Source organism: Triturus cristatus, chromosome 2_2, assembly GCF_964204655.1.
Source record: "Triturus cristatus chromosome 2_2, aTriCri1.1, whole genome shotgun sequence".
NCBI classification, from domain to species: Eukaryota; Metazoa; Chordata; class Amphibia; order Caudata; family Salamandridae; genus Triturus; species Triturus cristatus.
In genome coordinates, this window is record NC_140582.1 from 446433134 (window position 1) to 446452297 (window position 19164).

At 45.4% G+C, this 19164-nt stretch overlaps 1 protein-coding gene across 1 annotated transcript in view; it reads right to left on the minus strand.

Moving 5' to 3' along the window:
• FAT4 (FAT atypical cadherin 4) overlaps nucleotides 1-19164 on the minus strand; it is a 340538-nt gene that overhangs the window by 178177 nt on the left and 143197 nt on the right. The window contains exon 2 of the mRNA XM_085641543.1: nucleotides 5361-5492. Coding sequence (XP_085497669.1) covers nucleotides 5361-5492 — 132 coding nt within the window. The remainder of the gene's footprint in view (nucleotides 1-5360; nucleotides 5493-19164) is intronic.

A 19164-nucleotide genomic window follows, 5' to 3' on the forward strand; every position in this document is an offset into this window, starting at 1 on the left:
TCCGGTGAACACCATCTTTTAGTCTGAGTGGAGGTGTGGGCAGTGGGAGACTGGGATGCACAGCAGAGGCAACAAAGCATCAGTCTGTACAGCCACCAGTCTATGTGAGGTTGTGTGATCTAGAAGAGGTAAGGCAAGATCACAAGCAGAAAGATGGGAGAACTTGCAGTTAAGAAGTGCTTAATTTGTAACAAAACGAAGTGCCAGGGCCCTCGTCAGGAGTCCAAAGCAGCTTGCGTTGCCCATTCCCCTGCCAGAGCAGCTAATGACTGTACCAGCACAACAATTAGCCATCTTACTCTTAAAAGTGTTAAAGTACAGGTTATTCCAGGCCACTAAAAGCTATAGGAATGCGTCAGACAGCAGGTAGTTCTCACTTTAATGCATATTAAATTATTAAATAACTGTTGTTGTCCTATTTGAACGTAGGAAACAGCACCTCATGTGGCAGACTGCCATAACAGCCGTTGTTTACTATTAAGTGGCGGTGCCGAGCACCGGAAACCACCAGCGCAAATTAAGCACTGCAGTTAAGTCATCCATTCCTGGGGGCAATTATGATGATGGGAACAGGAATGAAGATGGACTTGGAAGACGAAATGATGAGCCGGGTAATAAAGTAAGGAGCGTATGCGAGAATGAAAGAATTTTGAAGTATGGCCATATGGAACCAAAGTAAAGGTCAGAAAGAAGCGCACGATTCAGGCAGGCTGGAAGTCATGAGAGAGATGGCAGTAACAGACATCAGCTTATGGGGAAAGGGTGAAGAAGGTGGGGCGAGGGGAAACATATTAGCAGGAAGCCTTATTCATTAAAAAGGGATATTGTAATAGGAGGAAACACCAAGTAAAGTAGATTCCGGTGCTAACAGATACACCATAAACACTCAAGAGGGAAAATGGCACGTGGTAGATGTGACAGGACTGTTCTTGTGGAAGCATACGGAGAACAATTTAACATGTGACATTATTTGCTGATTCTTTTGATACCCCAACGTCCGCGCATAAATATGAAGTCAGCCCCTGTGTGTGCAGATTTCCGAAAGATCATCAATTCATGTTTCTGCACAAGATGACCATGCAGAGGACACAGCTCAGGTCAGGGAGGGAGTTGCAGATTTTTGGGTCACTCCAAGAGAAAAACTGATTCAAAGTCTGCAAGGATCTCCAATCACAGTCTATCCTAATATTTTGTCACACTGAGGCATAGCTTAGTATAATCAGCTTACAGGTAGATGGTTAGGTTCAGGTCTCTAATCAGCTTTCCAAAGGTTCAGCATTGGGTGAGAAAGGGCAGACCCTTGCTGATCCCCATACAGTGCAGAACCAGAGGGGCATGTGAGTCTTTGAACCTCATCTCTTGCACCTGGTCCTGTACAGATAAGTTGAAAGATTTGAGAACATTTTCTGTAATACCAAAGCATGATTCTGTGCTAAGAAGAAGAGTCTGGTGATCTATTGCATCAAAGGCCACCAAGCAGCAAAGGAGTAAGTGTAGGCAAGTTTACCTTTGCTAGGAATGCAGAGTGTATCATGAACTACCTATAGTGCAGTGCCACATCCTTTCCTAAAGCCTGATTGGTATTCCCCTAATAAGGTTGTTCAACTGGTCAAAGTACTCAGCCTTCCCGCCACACATAGAGTTTTGCTAGGAATGAAAGGAGTGGAATAGGTGGTAACTGGTCAGGATGGAATGATCGTCAGTCAGTTTTTTTCTACAGGGAAGTAACCTTTCCTATCTTCAGGGCTCAGGAGAATCTTCATAGGCATAGTGGGTTGTAGCAAGTCCAGGCCACTGCTTGGGAAGGTCTCATTCGTCGGGAGGCTGGATATCATTATATTTTGTATAAGGAGGAGCACTGAGGCTAGGGAGGAGAAAGGAAACTGGAGAAGTAAACAAGAATATCTGGTGTAAGGAAAGATTGGAGGCTTTATTGCTGCATGTACATAGAAAAGCATTTTGTCAAGCAACTTACGGGATACAAATGCACCTGCGACTCATGGTACTAATCACTTTATTCACTAAGCAAATTATATTGAGAAGGCGAAAGGTGCACCTGCTCGTCATTTCTTATTGTGTTATCAAAGCGATAACACTGCACTGTATACAGGGCTCTAACTTCGGTTATATGTACAGGGGAGAAAGTCATGCAAGACCACATGTCTGGTGACAGCGCTCCCAGTAGGCTGTAAACACAGTAACCACCAATCTACGTATATGAGAGCAACGACCTATCCAGCACCCAAGCTCACAAACCCACTGAGTGGAGTGAAATGGTGATTTTCTAAATGTAGTATCAACATTTTTGACAACTCATCCTTCCTTTTCCATTTTGGTACTTGTGCGATTCATTTTATTTTCTCTTTGAGCCACATTCTTAACACAATGCTAGAACCCACTTACAGCTATTCAACATCAGGAACTGTTTCCAAAAAAAGTAGGTTTGATTGGTGATATAAGCCATACGTGTCTACATGGTGTAGAATTGTTGTTAAAGCAAAATAAAGCAAAATTTATTTGGGATGGATACCATCGGCCACAAAGAGGGCACAGGAGATCACAGTTAGCAGACCAAGTGACACGCACAGTCTCGGTGGGGTGGAATCAGGACAGGATCACGAGGTGCCACAAAATTTGTTTCACCACTAGGACGGGTAGGATCACTTAGAAATAACCCAAGCTTTCCCATACACTAGCAACGGTTCTAACATGGGCTACTGCTAAGAGGTCTTCAGTCTTAAACATCCGTGACTAAAGCTTCCAAGCTTCCACCACGAGAGGTGTTGTAGACACAGGTGTATCTAGGCACGCAACACAGCTTAAGAAAATAATTCAGGAGGAATTTAAGATTTCTGAGCTAACCACATTCTTTATTATTTGTTCCATTTAACCAGATATTTAATTCTTTCCATTATAAGATCCAGCTATAAAAGCATTGGCATTGTGTATCACATTGGATAAATGCGTGCAGTGTCGTAAATTAGGTGAAATGGAAAGCAACCATAACATTGAAATCCTATTAAGCAAATGTTCTAATACCTGGAAATGTTCTGTCTACACTTATGGCTGAAAAAAGTTCTTCAGAAGCAATATGAGTAGCCGTAACACATCTGGTCACGGTTTTCACTCTGCTTCTAAGGCAATTTTTCAAGCCGTAGTCTTTCAACGTACAAATTATTGCCAAGATTCAATTTTTTCATGCATGCCCGGAACCTAACAGGCAAAAATGAATAGAAATGTGCCATGAGGACCAGAGATCAACAACAGGAAATATTCACAGAGAGGAAAGAGTTGCTTGGAGCTGGGCCCTCTCAGAAGTCGGTCTGATCACTGGAACACACTTGTGTCCACTTTATGCTGATGCATAAGTGACCGTGCATTAAAAGGGCATATGTTTCATGTAGGGTTGTGTCGGTGAGAATTTTCTCCACTCTTTTATCTTCTCTTGTTTATCTGGAATTCTAAAGAAGGCTATCACAATATCATTAAATTAAACACCACTAGTTGTAAATGTACATGTCAAGGGATGCATCCAAGGGCACACTTTTGCTGTGGAACTCTGTATTTGTTATTGGATCCTCTGTCACACTTCAGTAGCAAGTAAGTGTGAAAATACCAGGACTGCAGACTGCAAATTGAAGTTTGTATTTCACAAAACATGCTTTTTCACTCGTACAGGTAACATGGTGTTTTTTAGGTCTGTCCTTTGGTGATCTTTAGCTGTATTGACAGCCTCATGTTTGCGGGCCCAGGTCTGCTTTCAGGACAGAGATACCTAAAAAAGATAACCACCCACAACCCAGCAGGTCTGCTTTCAGGATAGGGATACCTGCAAAGGATGATACCCACACACGGTTCAGAAGGTCTGCTTTCTGGAAATATACCTGCAAATGATAATAACCACCCACAATCCAGAAGGTCTGTTTTCAGGACTGGGATGCCTACAAAAGATGATAACTACCTACAACCCAGCAGGTCTGCTTTCAGGATTTGTAGTGGGTCACAATTCGACCTACCTCATTAATATCCATTAGGTAGGTCCCAAAATTAGACCCACTATGACTGTTTAGAGTCACAGGCATGGTGGCCTACAGGGGTCAGCAGACCACCATATTTATGATTGCTTTTAAATGCAGCCCGTTTTCCTAAAAGTAAACGAGATGTGTTTAAAAAAGAAAATGAACAATTTTGCAAACAATTCCCATTGACCACTGCCTGCCCCTAAAAAATGTTTTTCTAATCATTCACAATGGTGAAGAGGTCACTTGGTGACCCCTTCCCGTTTACAAATAGTTACTACCAATTTGGATTTAGTGGTAAAGTAGAATTTTGGTTGCAAAACATTACTACATAAGTTAAAGGAACCTGTATTTGGAAGGGATACCCTTTATAACCCTTTCCAAATCACGATTCTGTATTTAGTCTGAAACACAAAAAGTGGTTCAGTAACATGTTACTGAATGCCAATTTGGGTCTTGCACATTTAAAAACACCATTTTGCAGGCACAATGGTTGAATTTGACCTTTGCGACCGTAAAATCACTTTGTACATCCAGCCCTAAGATATGCTACTAATACCCAATTTAATGGAGTTCAATTCACTCATACTGGAAGGATGGGAGGGTGAGTTCGTCTTCCAAGGATCCAAACTCATGAGCTGGAGACATCAGTAGCAAGCACTTAACTCACTGAGCTGGTAATGTATGTTTTTCTACATTTCTCATGTGGTGATCTTCACTGTTATAAATTTTTTGCTAAAAATCTTGCCTGCCTTCCATACAAATTTTAGCAACTCTGCTCACATGAGTAGAGGCTTAATCCCTGCCACAACTTGTTAGCACTTTAATTGGTTGTCTAGTCTTATTTTCATCCTTCAGGTGAAAAGGCCTCCACAACTGGCACAATGCTTCTGATTTCTCATCATTCAAATGCCTGCATGGAGAAGCTGTAGACCTGAGCTTCCAGAGCTTTCACCGTAACAAATAAATGTTGTACTTTTAATAACTCTTCAGCGTTGAACATTGGTGTGATTGTAAAGCTCCATAGGAGGCAACAAAATAGTTTTGCAAGAAGGCATACGCGACCTGAATAAAGCAGACCGAAGCCACAGACAAACAAGAAGAGACACAACAATGAGAGGAAGAAACTGAAAAAGGCATTTGATAACAGCCTGAAATAATTAACTGAGAGATGCCTGAACATAATCAAAATGGTGGCATGGCAACAAGAAAGGGTGCTTGTATTACATTCTCTTGGCATAATGTCGACATTCTCATTAAAGGCTTTGCAGTTCATAGTTAAGTGTGTGATTGCCTTATGAAAGAGAGAGCAATATTTCAGGAATGGAACCCATGGCCTACCTCGTCAGCATCCATCGCCGTTATCTGCATTATTTTAGACCCATCGCCAATATTCTCCTCCACTGTCAGGTCGAGCAGATCTGTTGGGAAGACCGGTGGGTTATCGTTGACATCCTGAAGTGTGATTTCCACCTAAAGGGGAAGAACAAACTGCATTATCATCAAAAGAGTTGCTTGTGAGTCTTGTTCGCTTATAGGCTACAGTCAGCATCAGCAGAAAGCTCAAGTGGAGACACCACGTCAGAGAAGAATGTGCTATGGGAATGCATGTCCTTCAGAGTGACTCTTGGACAAAGTGAAAGTGCAGCTCGATGCCAGTCCTAGATCATAGCTAGTGTCTGTGTGAGTAACACTTAGACCTATGAATGACTGAACTTCGAACACCTGGTCTAACTTACCTAAAAGCTGCCAGAAGTGGGGGGTAGCGAGGTGGGAGGGACGGAGGGCGCAGGTATTCAAAGCCTCCGATGCTATGAGAACGTGTACAGGCAGAGGCAATTCACAAGTCTCTGTAACAACCCAACTAATTTGCAAGTACTCTTGCCACAATTAACTGCCTACTTCATCCTCCAGATTCTGTTATGGCCCCATCACAACGTTCCCATATTCCCCCACCCCCCGAAGCAAATAGAAGGCTTCACTCAACAGGCACCACCCCCTCCTTCAGTTCCACCATGTATTAAGTGCTAAAGAAAACATTCCTTCTACATATTGTGTTTAAACAGTTTGCAAATATTGATGACAGTGTTTGAAAGATATTAGCCAGGCAAGTTTGTGGAGTGTCCCTTCCAACTTGGATTGTTTAGGTCACGGACACGCTAATGCTAAAACGAAACCTTTAGCGGCTTGCTATTTTCTTTGTTCTTTGGGTTGTAGATGCTAGCCTTCGCGAAGGGAAATAAGGGGATCACTGCAGCTGCTTTACGTCTCCTTGGGAAGTCAAAACATTCTGTAAGGCTGAGGCAATGAAGTCATCACCAGGATTTGAAGACCACCAGCAAGGAAGTGGCTTATCTGGGGCAGCTCTGTCATTACCAGCCAGTTGGGAAGCCAGATGGGTGGATGATAAACAGGAAGTGATAGGGAGGCTGATGGATGCACATTGATTGGGCTTCTATGGCTCCTACTACAGTGCTAACCAGGGCGTTCTTGATTTGAAGCATATGCTCTGCCTGGCCAGGTCATATCCGAGACAGATCTGCCAGGATATAGGTATACAGCGGTACAAAAGGGGGTGGTGATGGACGGAGCATCAAAACCAATCAAACACTCACACCCAGTCAACAGATCTGGGTTTGATCCATCACCGTTCTTTAGCCCACTCTGCCACCCCAGTTCAGACATGGCCATATGCAAATCAGTCTGACCCTGTGCCTCATGGGAACAGTCCAGCCCGAACTGCCAAGCCATGCCTTCCCTGGACCGGAAACAAGCTTCCTAGGACCGGTTTCTGGCATTTCAGCCGTCTTCAGCCAGGCTTGCTTGAATCCAGTGGCAAAGTGAGCAAGGGACTCACGTCTGAGCATACCCTGCCAACTTATGGCGAACAAAGCGGTACAAAAGGGGGTGGTGATGGACGGAGCATCAAAACCAATCAAACACTCACACCCAGTCAACAGATCTGGGTTTGATCCATCACCGTTCTTTAGCCCACTCTGCCACCCCAGTTCAGACATGGCCATATGCAAATCAGTCTGACCCTGTGCCTCATGGGAACAGTCCAGCCCGAACTGCCAAGCCATGCCTTCCCTGGACCGGAAACAAGCTTCCTAGGACCGGTTTCTGGCATTTCAGCCGTCTTCAGCCAGGCTTGCTTGAATCCAGTGGCAAAGTGAGCAAGGGACTCACGTCTGAGCATACCCTGCCAACTTATGGCGAACAAAGCGGTACAAAAGGGGGTGGTGATGGACGGAGCATCAAAACCAATCAAACACTCACACCCAGTCAACAGATCTGGGTTTGATCCATCACCGTTCTTTAGCCCACTCTGCCACCCCAGTTCAGACATGGCCATATGCAAATCAGTCTGACCCTGTGCCTCATGGGAACAGTCCAGCCCGAACTGCCAAGCCATGCCTTCCCTGGACCGGAAACAAGCTTCCTAGGACCGGTTTCTGGCATTTCAGCCGTCTTCAGCCAGGCTTGCTTGAATCCAGTGGCAAAGTGAGCAAGGGACTCACGTCTGAGCATACCCTGCCAACTTATGGCGAACAAAGCGGTACAAAAGGGGGTGGTGATGGACGGAGCATCAAAACCAATCAAACACTCACACCCAGTCAACAGATCTGGGTTTGATCCATCACCGTTCTTTAGCCCACTCTGCCACCCCAGTTCAGACATGGCCATATGCAAATCAGTCTGACCCTGTGCCTCATGGGAACAGTCCAGCCCGAACTGCCAAGCCATGCCTTCCCTGGACCGGAAACAAGCTTCCTAGGACCGGTTTCTGGCATTTCAGCCGTCTTCAGCCAGGCTTGCTTGAATCCAGTGGCAAAGTGAGCAAGGGACTCACGTCTGAGCATACCCTGCCAACTTATGGCGAACAAAGCGGTACAAAAGGGGGTGGTGATGGACGGAGCATCAAAACCAATCAAACACTCACACCCAGTCAACAGATCTGGGTTTGATCCATCACCGTTCTTGAGCCCACTCTGCCACCCCAGTTCAGACATGGCCATATGCAAATCAGTCTGACCCTGTGCCTCATGGGAACAGTCCAGCCCGAACTGCCAAGCCATGCCTTCCCTGGACCGGAAACAAGCTTCCTAGGACCGGTTTCTGGCATTTCAGCCGTCTTCAGCCAGGCTTGCTTGAATCCAGTGGCAAAGTGAGCAAGGGACTCACGTCTGAGCATACCCTGCCAACTTATGGCGAACAAAGCGGTACAAAAGGGGGTGGTGATGGACGGAGCATCAAAACCAATCAAACACTCACACCCAGTCAACAGATCTGGGTTTGATCCATCACCGTTCTTTAGCCCACTCTGCCACCCCAGTTCAGACATGGCCATATGCAAATCAGTCTGACCCTGTGCCTCATGGGAACAGTCCAGCCCGAACTGCCAAGCCATGCCTTCCCTGGACCGGAAACAAGCTTCCTAGGACCGGTTTCTGGCATTTCAGCCGTCTTCAGCCAGGCTTGCTTGAATCCAGTGGCAAAGTGAGCAAGGGACTCACGTCTGAGCATACCCTGCCAACTTATGGCGAACAAAGCGGTACAAAAGGGGGTGGTGATGGACGGAGCATCAAAACCAATCAAACACTCACACCCAGTCAACAGATCTGGGTTTGATCCATCACCGTTCTTTAGCCCACTCTGCCACCCCAGTTCAGACATGGCCATATGCAAATCAGTCTGACCCTGTGCCTCATGGGAACAGTCCAGCCCGAACTGCCAAGCCATGCCTTCCCTGGACCGGAAACAAGCTTCCTAGGACCGGTTTCTGGCATTTCAGCCGTCTTCAGCCAGGCTTGCTTGAATCCAGTGGCAAAGTGAGCAAGGGACTCACGTCTGAGCATACCCTGCCAACTTATGGCGAACAAAGCGGTACAAAAGGGGGTGGTGATGGACGGAGCATCAAAACCAATCAAACACTCACACCCAGTCAACAGATCTGGGTTTGATCCATCACCGTTCTTTAGCCCACTCTGCCACCCCAGTTCAGACATGGCCATATGCAAATCAGTCTGACCCTGTGCCTCATGGGAACAGTCCAGCCCGAACTGCCAAGCCATGCCTTCCCTGGACCGGAAACAAGCTTCCTAGGACCGGTTTCTGGCATTTCAGCCGTCTTCAGCCAGGCTTGCTTGAATCCAGTGGCAAAGTGAGCAAGGGACTCACGTCTGAGCATACCCTGCCAACTTATGGCGAACAAAGCCTAGGAAGCTTGTTTCCGGTCCAGGGAAGGCATGGCTTGGCAGTTCGGGCTGGACTGTTCCCATGAGGCACAGGGTTAGACTGATTTGCATATGGCCATGTCAGAACTGGGGTGGCAGAGTGGGCTAAAGAACGGTGATGGATCAAACCCAGATCTGTTGACTGGGTGTGAGTGTTTGATTGGTTCTGATGCTCCGTCCATCACCACCCCCTTTTATACCGCTTTGTTCGCCATAAGTTGGCAGGGTATGCTCAGACGTGAGTCCCTTGCTCACTTTGCCACTGGATTCAAGCAAGCCTGGCTGAAGACGGCTGAAATGCCAGAAACCGGTCCTAGGAAGCTTGTTTCCGGTCCAGGGAAGGCATGGCTTGGCAGTTCGGGCTGGACTGTTCCCATGAGGCACAGGGTTAGACTGATTTGCATATGGCCATGTCAGAACTGGGGTGGCAGAGTGGGCTAAAGAACGGTGATGGATCAAACCCAGATCTGTTGACTGGGTGTGAGTGTTTGATTGGTTCTGATGCTCCGTCCATCACCACCCCCTTTTATACCGCTTTGTTCGCCATAAGTTGGCAGGGTATGCTCAGACGTGAGTCCCTTGCTCACTTTGCCACTGGATTCAAGCAAGCCTGGCTGAAGACGGCTGAAATGCCAGAAACCGGTCCTAGGAAGCTTGTTTCCGGTCCAGGGAAGGCATGGCTTGGCAGTTCGGGCTGGACTGTTCCCATGAGGCACAGGGTTAGACTGATTTGCATATGGCCATGTCAGAACTGGGGTGGCAGAGTGGGCTAAAGAACGGTGATGGATCAAACCCAGATCTGTTGACTGGGTGTGAGTGTTTGATTGGTTCTGATGCTCCGTCCATCACCACCCCCTTTTATACCGCTTTGTTCGCCATAAGTTGGCAGGGTATGCTCAGACGTGAGTCCCTTGCTCACTTTGCCACTGGATTCAAGCAAGCCTGGCTGAAGACGGCTGAAATGCCAGAAACCGGTCCTAGGAAGCTTGTTTCCGGTCCAGGGAAGGCATGGCTTGGCAGTTCGGGCTGGACTGTTCCCATGAGGCACAGGGTTAGACTGATTTGCATATGGCCATGTCAGAACTGGGGTGGCAGAGTGGGCTAAAGAACGGTGATGGATCAAACCCAGATCTGTTGACTGGGTGTGAGTGTTTGATTGGTTCTGATGCTCCGTCCATCACCACCCCCTTTTATACCGCTTTGTTCGCCATAAGTTGGCAGGGTATGCTCAGACGTGAGTCCCTTGCTCACTTTGCCACTGGATTCAAGCAAGCCTGGCTGAAGACGGCTGAAATGCCAGAAACCGGTCCTAGGAAGCTTGTTTCCGGTCCAGGGAAGGCATGGCTTGGCAGTTCGGGCTGGACTGTTCCCATGAGGCACAGGGTTAGACTGATTTGCATATGGCCATGTCAGAACTGGGGTGGCAGAGTGGGCTAAAGAACGGTGATGGATCAAACCCAGATCTGTTGACTGGGTGTGAGTGTTTGATTGGTTCTGATGCTCCGTCCATCACCACCCCCTTTTATACCGCTTTGTTCGCCATAAGTTGGCAGGGTATGCTCAGACGTGAGTCCCTTGCTCACTTTGCCACTGGATTCAAGCAAGCCTGGCTGAAGACGGCTGAAATGCCAGAAACCGGTCCTAGGAAGCTTGTTTCCGGTCCAGGGAAGGCATGGCTTGGCAGTTCGGGCTGGACTGTTCCCATGAGGCACAGGGTTAGACTGATTTGCATATGGCCATGTCAGAACTGGGGTGGCAGAGTGGGCTAAAGAACGGTGATGGATCAAACCCAGATCTGTTGACTGGGTGTGAGTGTTTGATTGGTTCTGATGCTCCGTCCATCACCACCCCCTTTTATACCGCTTTGTTCGCCATAAGTTGGCAGGGTATGCTCAGACGTGAGTCCCTTGCTCACTTTGCCACTGGATTCAAGCAAGCCTGGCTGAAGACGGCTGAAATGCCAGAAACCGGTCCTAGGAAGCTTGTTTCCGGTCCAGGGAAGGCATGGCTTGGCAGTTCGGGCTGGACTGTTCCCATGAGGCACAGGGTTAGACTGATTTGCATATGGCCATGTCAGAACTGGGGTGGCAGAGTGGGCTAAAGAACGGTGATGGATCAAACCCAGATCTGTTGACTGGGTGTGAGTGTTTGATTGGTTCTGATGCTCCGTCCATCACCACCCCCTTTTATACCGCTTTGTTCGCCATAAGTTGGCAGGGTATGCTCAGACGTGAGTCCCTTGCTCACTTTGCCACTGGATTCAAGCAAGCCTGGCTGAAGACGGCTGAAATGCCAGAAACCGGTCCTAGGAAGCTTGTTTCCGGTCCAGGGAAGGCATGGCTTGGCAGTTCGGGCTGGACTGTTCCCATGAGGCACAGGGTTAGACTGATTTGCATATGGCCATGTCAGAACTGGGGTGGCAGAGTGGGCTAAAGAACGGTGATGGATCAAACCCAGATCTGTTGACTGGGTGTGAGTGTTTGATTGGTTCTGATGCTCCGTCCATCACCACCCCCTTTTATACCGCTTTGTTCGCCATAAGTTGGCAGGGTATGCTCAGACGTGAGTCCCTTGCTCACTTTGCCACTGGATTCAAGCAAGCCTGGCTGAAGACGGCTGAAATGCCAGAAACCGGTCCTAGGAAGCTTGTTTCCGGTCCAGGGAAGGCATGGCTTGGCAGTTCGGGCTGGACTGTTCCCATGAGGCACAGGGTTAGACTGATTTGCATATGGCCATGTCAGAACTGGGGTGGCAGAGTGGGCTAAAGAACGGTGATGGATCAAACCCAGATCTGTTGACTGGGTGTGAGTGTTTGATTGGTTCTGATGCTCCGTCCATCACCACCCCCTTTTATACCGCTTTGTTCGCCATAAGTTGGCAGGGTATGCTCAGACGTGAGTCCCTTGCTCACTTTGCCACTGGATTCAAGCAAGCCTGGCTGAAGACGGCTGAAATGCCAGAAACCGGTCCTAGGAAGCTTGTTTCCGGTCCAGGGAAGGCATGGCTTGGCAGTTCGGGCTGGACTGTTCCCATGAGGCACAGGGTTAGACTGATTTGCATATGGCCATGTCAGAACTGGGGTGGCAGAGTGGGCTAAAGAACGGTGATGGATCAAACCCAGATCTGTTGACTGGGTGTGAGTGTTTGATTGGTTCTGATGCTCCGTCCATCACCACCCCCTTTTATACCAGGATATAGGTATACGGCTGCATGGCCGATGAGGTGTAGAAAAGACCAGATTGTGTCTTTTAGAAGCCGCCCAGAGTCTGACCTCAATATGGCAACAGCCACAGAGCGAGAAGCCAGTTCAGTGGAAATACCGCAGTTACTTCAAGAAGGACATCGCCAATGTCCTCAGACAGGAAAAACATCATTTGAAATTCATCTTGGATCAAGCAGTGTAAGTAAACCTGCTGAGATTTTAAATCCTATATCTAATTAGATAAGTACTAAGAACATTTCCACGACAAATTCATGGACACATACGCCCAGGCGCAAATGCACATGCATAAACACTACTGCAGAACTGCCAATATGATGTAAATTTATATTTGTTTTTCAGTTAATAAAGACATAGAGATCCATACCTATTAACATTTACAATAAAGCCATTGATAATAATCTGAAGGCAAGTATGTCTTCTCCATTAATTGTCCGAACACTTGCCACTGTTTCACCTGCATAAGAATTGTTTCATTAGACATGGTCCCAAGGGCAAATGTACAAGAGTACATTTGCAGAAAAAGAGGTTGCAAACGATGTATTGAATTTTTGCAAATGCAATCTGATTTTGCAAACAGACCGACGTACTAAAAGATCAGTTCGCAAAATACCACATGACAGGGGATCAAAGAACATCCTGCCTAATTAATACTCATTAGCCAGGTTGTAATTTGCAACCTCCTGTGATGTGCTGCAGTCACCAGGATGGTGTCTTGCAAGGCACAGCACAGCACCATCTCTGTTATTGTTTTCCATAATGAAGATCTTCAGTGAAAGTAGGCGGTAGCCCCCTGGACTACTACCCTGAAGGTGCCACCATGATTCCAAAATGTTAAGGGGTCCAAGGGAGACCCCCTGCCCTTTGTGAATAAGTTACCACCCCAACCTGCGAGTCTGCAACTGAACAGTGATTTGCAACCAGAATTACCATTGCAAACCACTGATACATCAGGGTCCAAATTGCTGCTAGGATGGGATGCCCACAACAGGCCCCTTCCAAATAAAAATTTGGCTGATTTCTAAATCAGTTTAGTGCTTTACAAACACTTTTCTGAATCAATACATGGTTTTAGTACATTAGAATTTTTTTTTTACTGTTCACAAACACTCTGATTAAGCGAATTTTATGGTTTGTGATCAGTGAAAAGCTGAGTATGTTGACTGTAGTTTGGACTTTCCTCCTAAGCTCAACTCTGATGGCTCGAAATCACTTATTGGAGCAAAACCCCAGTTAGAGTCAATTTAGTGACTGACTCCAGCAACACAAAGACAATCAGATTGACTTCATAACCGTAAACAAACTATGAAGCCAAGTTAAGACAGGTGCCAAATTTGAGGAAATAAACAACAAAAGAGAAATTAGAAATAAAGTTGGGGGTGTAATTGCATGGCTCAGCCAGAGAACTATTAAAGTGATAGAGAGGATTGTTTGCTCCCATCCAAGGTTTGAAGTCCACTTTCCTCTAAGACTAAGAAGATCTGACCAACTGTGCCTTCTCATTAGTGTGTATTTGCTTTCAGCCACTAAAAAGAGTATAGCAGACACCATGTCAAATTTCATTTGACTCTGCCCTCATGCATACTAATTATGTCCAAATCTCTACATCAGCGAACAATACATGGAAATTAAAAGATAGGTTGTCTAAATTTGAATATACACTGCAAACTGGCCAGCAATCCAAAACCTCTGTGTCTAGCCCTATGTTTTACCCAAGTGTAATGATATAGATGCATTTCTGAACATTATCATCAGCCTTGAGAAGATATTGAGTTCTAATTACATTTCATGCGCAAATTCCTAAACATTATCACTTCCCAACGAGTCACTTTTGCAAATAAAACACTTTCTTATTAAATGGACAGGTTTCTTTTTATCTTTGTAAATCCCCCTAAACAAGTTCCTACTACAAGTTTGGAAGTCCCACTAAGAAATTTCCGTCTACAATTACTTACAGAAACTTCTCAATTGTGGCTTTTATGTGATGCAAACACATATCGTTCTAGCACTGTAATATTTGCACAGTCTACAGAGAAAATAATCTATACTAAAAATGCCTGACAAGGCAATAGTTCTGCTAATTATACACTCACTGTCACTAAAGTGAATGCCCTGAAAAACCTTCTGGGATCTCACCCCATAAAAGGGTAGTCATGCTGTTACACACCTCTCTCAGGCTCAACCAGCCCACCTACCTTCCCCACAGGGGTCCTGTATGGCAGCCCGGGGTGGAGTCGGTGGTGAGACAGAGAAAAATGTATTTCTCTGAACTTAAGCCCAGACCATCCTCTCTCTCATCGCCCGTCGATGTTTGCAGTCACATTGCTAAGGCTTTATCTCTCTGGGACATGAAGGTAGGTAGTGTAGAGTTAACAATTTGGTGAAGTGGCCATCTTGAAAGACTATGCTGTCTTTAGAGGATGGATAATCAAAAACATATCGATTCTATGATCTCAAATCTTTCATTTATTTTAAAACGATATCTAGCGATGTTATTTCAAGAACTTATTACATTTGCAACCTTTTGTCATCAAATTGGACAATTTGTTTCAAACACTGTTGCCCTTGTGCGTGTCTTGGGAAGTATGTGACTTGAGTTGCATTTCCCATTTTGTTCTAAGAGCTGTGGCATTAGTCTATTACTTTCTTGGGATACAGGGTTCCAAACTGTTGGTGCTGTGTGTAGCTTCCTGAAGCAATTCTTTATTGAAATCATGTTCTAACGGGGATTTCGATGGCAGTACCACGATTCCCGACTTTTTACAGGTCTTTTTGGGGATCTTGTAGTGGCTAATGCTCCCAGAGTGCTACAGTGAAGAAGGTACGCATGCACCATGGAAGTTAAACAAGAACCTGAAGGATGCTGCTGTGACGGCCATTTCCTGGGATTGCTCTTGTTCTCTTCCCCCACACCCAGAGCTCTTACAGTGTAGAGAGAGACACCGCCACCCTGCAGAGGGCAGCCCACCATTGTCACACCTGCTAGGTGAGAGAAACATATGAGACCCTCACCTTATTTTGCAGGGGGACCTGTAAGTTTGTGATGTTCTATGGTTCCCTACTCACAGTAAGGAAAGGTTACTGACAAGGACCAACTGGGAATCCCTCTAGGGCTGCAAGGACAAGGTGATGGAAGAGCAATTACTGTCCGACAAGCAGAAAATCCCATGAGCATCATGTTCAAGTTGGAATATTCACAAAAAACAGACACTAGGTTAAAGCTTGAGTTAAACATTCATACCTGTACTCATCAGGTTAAAAAAATTCAGACAACTAATGGCATTTATCACTACAATATACTCAAGTCCTTACTTTGAGAACAACGGGCAAACTATAAAAAAAAAATACAATTATATTTCTAAGTGCCTGAAGCATGAGAAGCGAAATTTTTTACATCGTGTACATTGTAGAAGCCTTTGGAACACTCTTCCTAGATGAAAATCTTACCTCATTCTTATCAAAGATACTGCTCTGCCTGGCAGGCAATATAGGAACTTTTTAGAGACCTCCAAAAATAAATCTGATACTGCTGCTACCTACCAGACTTGGATATCCTTCTGATATGCATTGGGTAAGGCCGGTCCGCAAAACAGAGAGGCTTGGTTAGCTTGGAAGTCCTAATGCTTCTTTTTAAAGCTTAACCTATATTCTCTCCATCTCCGCTCCCCCAGTGAGGGTCATCATTGCCCATGCAGTGAACTGGGCGCCACTTAAAAGACACAGAAATGGAAGTGACCGACTTGCATCTCAAACTAGAATATGTAAAATGCCCAGAGCTCTGGAATCTGGTCATCAAAATTAAAAGTGCCTGTCAACGGGGCAATATGGGGAGCAGTCGGTGGAGACCACAGGGCTTATACTCCGTGAAGTCACACAAAATACAATAAGCACTAAAGCCTATCCAGAGCCCTTTTTCATGTAACTAATATATCTTTGCAGACTGCAGTTTAGCACCAGGTGACAATGGCGACCCTTTTTACATTATTTTGAAAGGTCCGAAAACGGACATCAGAAGGGTCACTAGCATCTGATTGCACCAGTTAAACCAAGAGGGCATCACAGCAAAGATATAGCATGGTCATAATATCAATTCAACTGAATGAACCAGACTGTTTATGTCCCTTTGTCTTGCCTGGTTCTGGGAATTGTCAGAATCATTCTATAGGTGAAACACAAAAGGCTCACACCAGTTGCATTGTCGAGACTGGGCAAGTATGGACTTGAAGCTCCGCCCACTCTTTGCCCATATTTTTTATTGGCTTGTGCCGTTGTAAATGCTGGCTTCTGATTCATTAATAGGCGTGTTAGTCCCTCCTTAGTTCCGCCTTGTCTTCATTTGTAACCTCCCATTAGGACTGGCCCTTTTACTTCTGTTACTCTGTATGTCTTACTTAGTTTGTAAGCACTATTTTCTTTAATGAGTTTCTCCTTCTGCAGGCACAATATGCTTTCCTGCACAATTCAGCAGCACCATGTGCGCTTTCACTTTCCAAGCTGCCCAGGACAATGGCGGCCGCTTCTCTGAAATGAAATAAGTCTCGCATTTCCAAGAGTTTGAGCTATTGGCATTGTAAATGACAATGCCTTTTATTTATGTGTTAATTATCAAAACAGCTATATAAAAGGCATTATCATTTACAATGCCAATAGCTAAAACTCTCGCAAATGCGAGACCTATTGTGTTGCAAATGCTTGTTTACTATAGAAAGGTCAACAACCTTTGAACATTTTTTGTTTTAGCGTTATGTTAATTAACACAATTACCTTCTTAAGGGATAACCTTAAACTAACCTTTACCTATAGCACACTGATAATATGCACAAAAGCACAAATGAAAACATTAACTGGTTCACTTACACCGGCAGCTGTTGTGCCCACAAAGAAATGAACACACACTGCACTTGCTCCTTTGTTTTCCACTTATCATCATGTCCTAATATAACTAACTACCCGTACAAGAAAGCATGCTTGAGGTATGTGCAAAATGGGTGCAAATCTCAATTGTGCACCTTATTACCAACTATTCAGCTCACAGGTATTACAGCTCACCTGACACCTGGCAGAAAGGTCATGTATGCCAGGTTGCTTTTTGCCCCCGGTAATACTTTGTGAGTCTTAATTGCCCAGTTATTTCTCTAGTAAATAAGAATGTTCATAATGTTTAGTCCCCAAACACCCCATCCACAAACATCCGCAACGGCATGTGTGAAAAACAGTTTTGCGTGTTGAAGGGGACAACTTCCACAGATGAGGCCTACCTTGAGTAGTTATTGGGCCTGCTCAGAGCCTGAAGGCCATACCAGTATTGTATTTGGCAGAAAGTGACATGCATGAAGTAGAGGTTAGGCATGCGATTTCAATGGGACTGCAGAGCAGCCAATATGTCAAAAAGTCTTAAAATCTTTCGCCGAGCCCTGCAGCGTAAATTAACCACACATGTTTTAACAGTAACAAATGTAAAGCGAATTATACCTTGACGGAGACGGAGCACCACCTAACAGTTCGCGGGGAGAAGATGTATTGGCGGGACCGGGGCTTTTTTATTCCATGAAAAAGGAGATCATTAAGAGTTTATTTTCCCAAGGAAACATCTAGACAAACACCAATGAAAACAAGCATTGGTAAAGCCAATAGGTCTACAGATTGCGATCTACTTGCTTTCAGAATGTTTTTGGCCTTTGACCGGCCGCCTGCGTCATTTTGTATGTGCCCGCACCACACATAACTGCGCTTACAAACTGATAAAGATGCATTTTTTTCTTTTTAGTTACCGATCCAAGTTGGATCAGTAAGTAAAAGGAAAATAAAAATGTGCAAAAGCATTTTTTTTTGTTTTTTAAAGTGAGCGCACTGGGAGTACAAAAGGAACGGGTCAAAGCAAAATGGAGGACGGTGGGAGGATGGACGCTTAAGCATCACGGGTGAGGTGAGACAATGGGGAGAAGCACAAAGACGAGTGAAACAGGGAGAGGAGTGGAAGACATTCAGCAACACGGGGAGAGAAGTACAAGAAGCTCAAAAACACATGCGCTCTCATGGAGTTTCATGACAAAAGAAAAAAAGTAGTGCTTGAAAAACAATTAATGAAAGCAGAGGTTCCAAGCAAACAAAGCGATGGTAAAGAGGCAATGCACCACGGGAGGGACAAACACACCCTTGACAATCTGAGGTACGAATAAGAAGCAGGCAAGTAAGTGTGACAAGGAAAGTCAGCCAATGGTAAGGAATGGGTGGGCTCGAATGCCCTCTCTGTTCATGGTAAGCCACAATATTCCTCGCAATAGCCAGCGCATGCGCTGTTGAATAGGCTCAGCCTAAAAATGAATCAGGTTTATCTATTTTGAGTTTCTTTTTGCTCTTTGTAATGCATTTCATATTTTTTAAATAGAGATGTGTTTTAATAAGGGTGTGACCGTTTCCTCACTTAGGCCAAGAAGCTGTAAAAATTAACTTAGTAAAGGCAGGAGGAGCACAAATAAATGCGGAACATTAATTTAAAGTAGCTTATTAAACACTGAGGGGCCTATTTACGGGCTGGTTTATGTGGTGCAAAAGTGATGCAACCCTTAAATCAGATTTAAGTAGCCACACAAGGCCACTGAGTGGCTCCATAAATCTGGAGTAAGGCAACGCAGCGCGAATTGCTGCATTGCCTTCCTCTGCCCTGGGAATACGTTCTATGGGCATT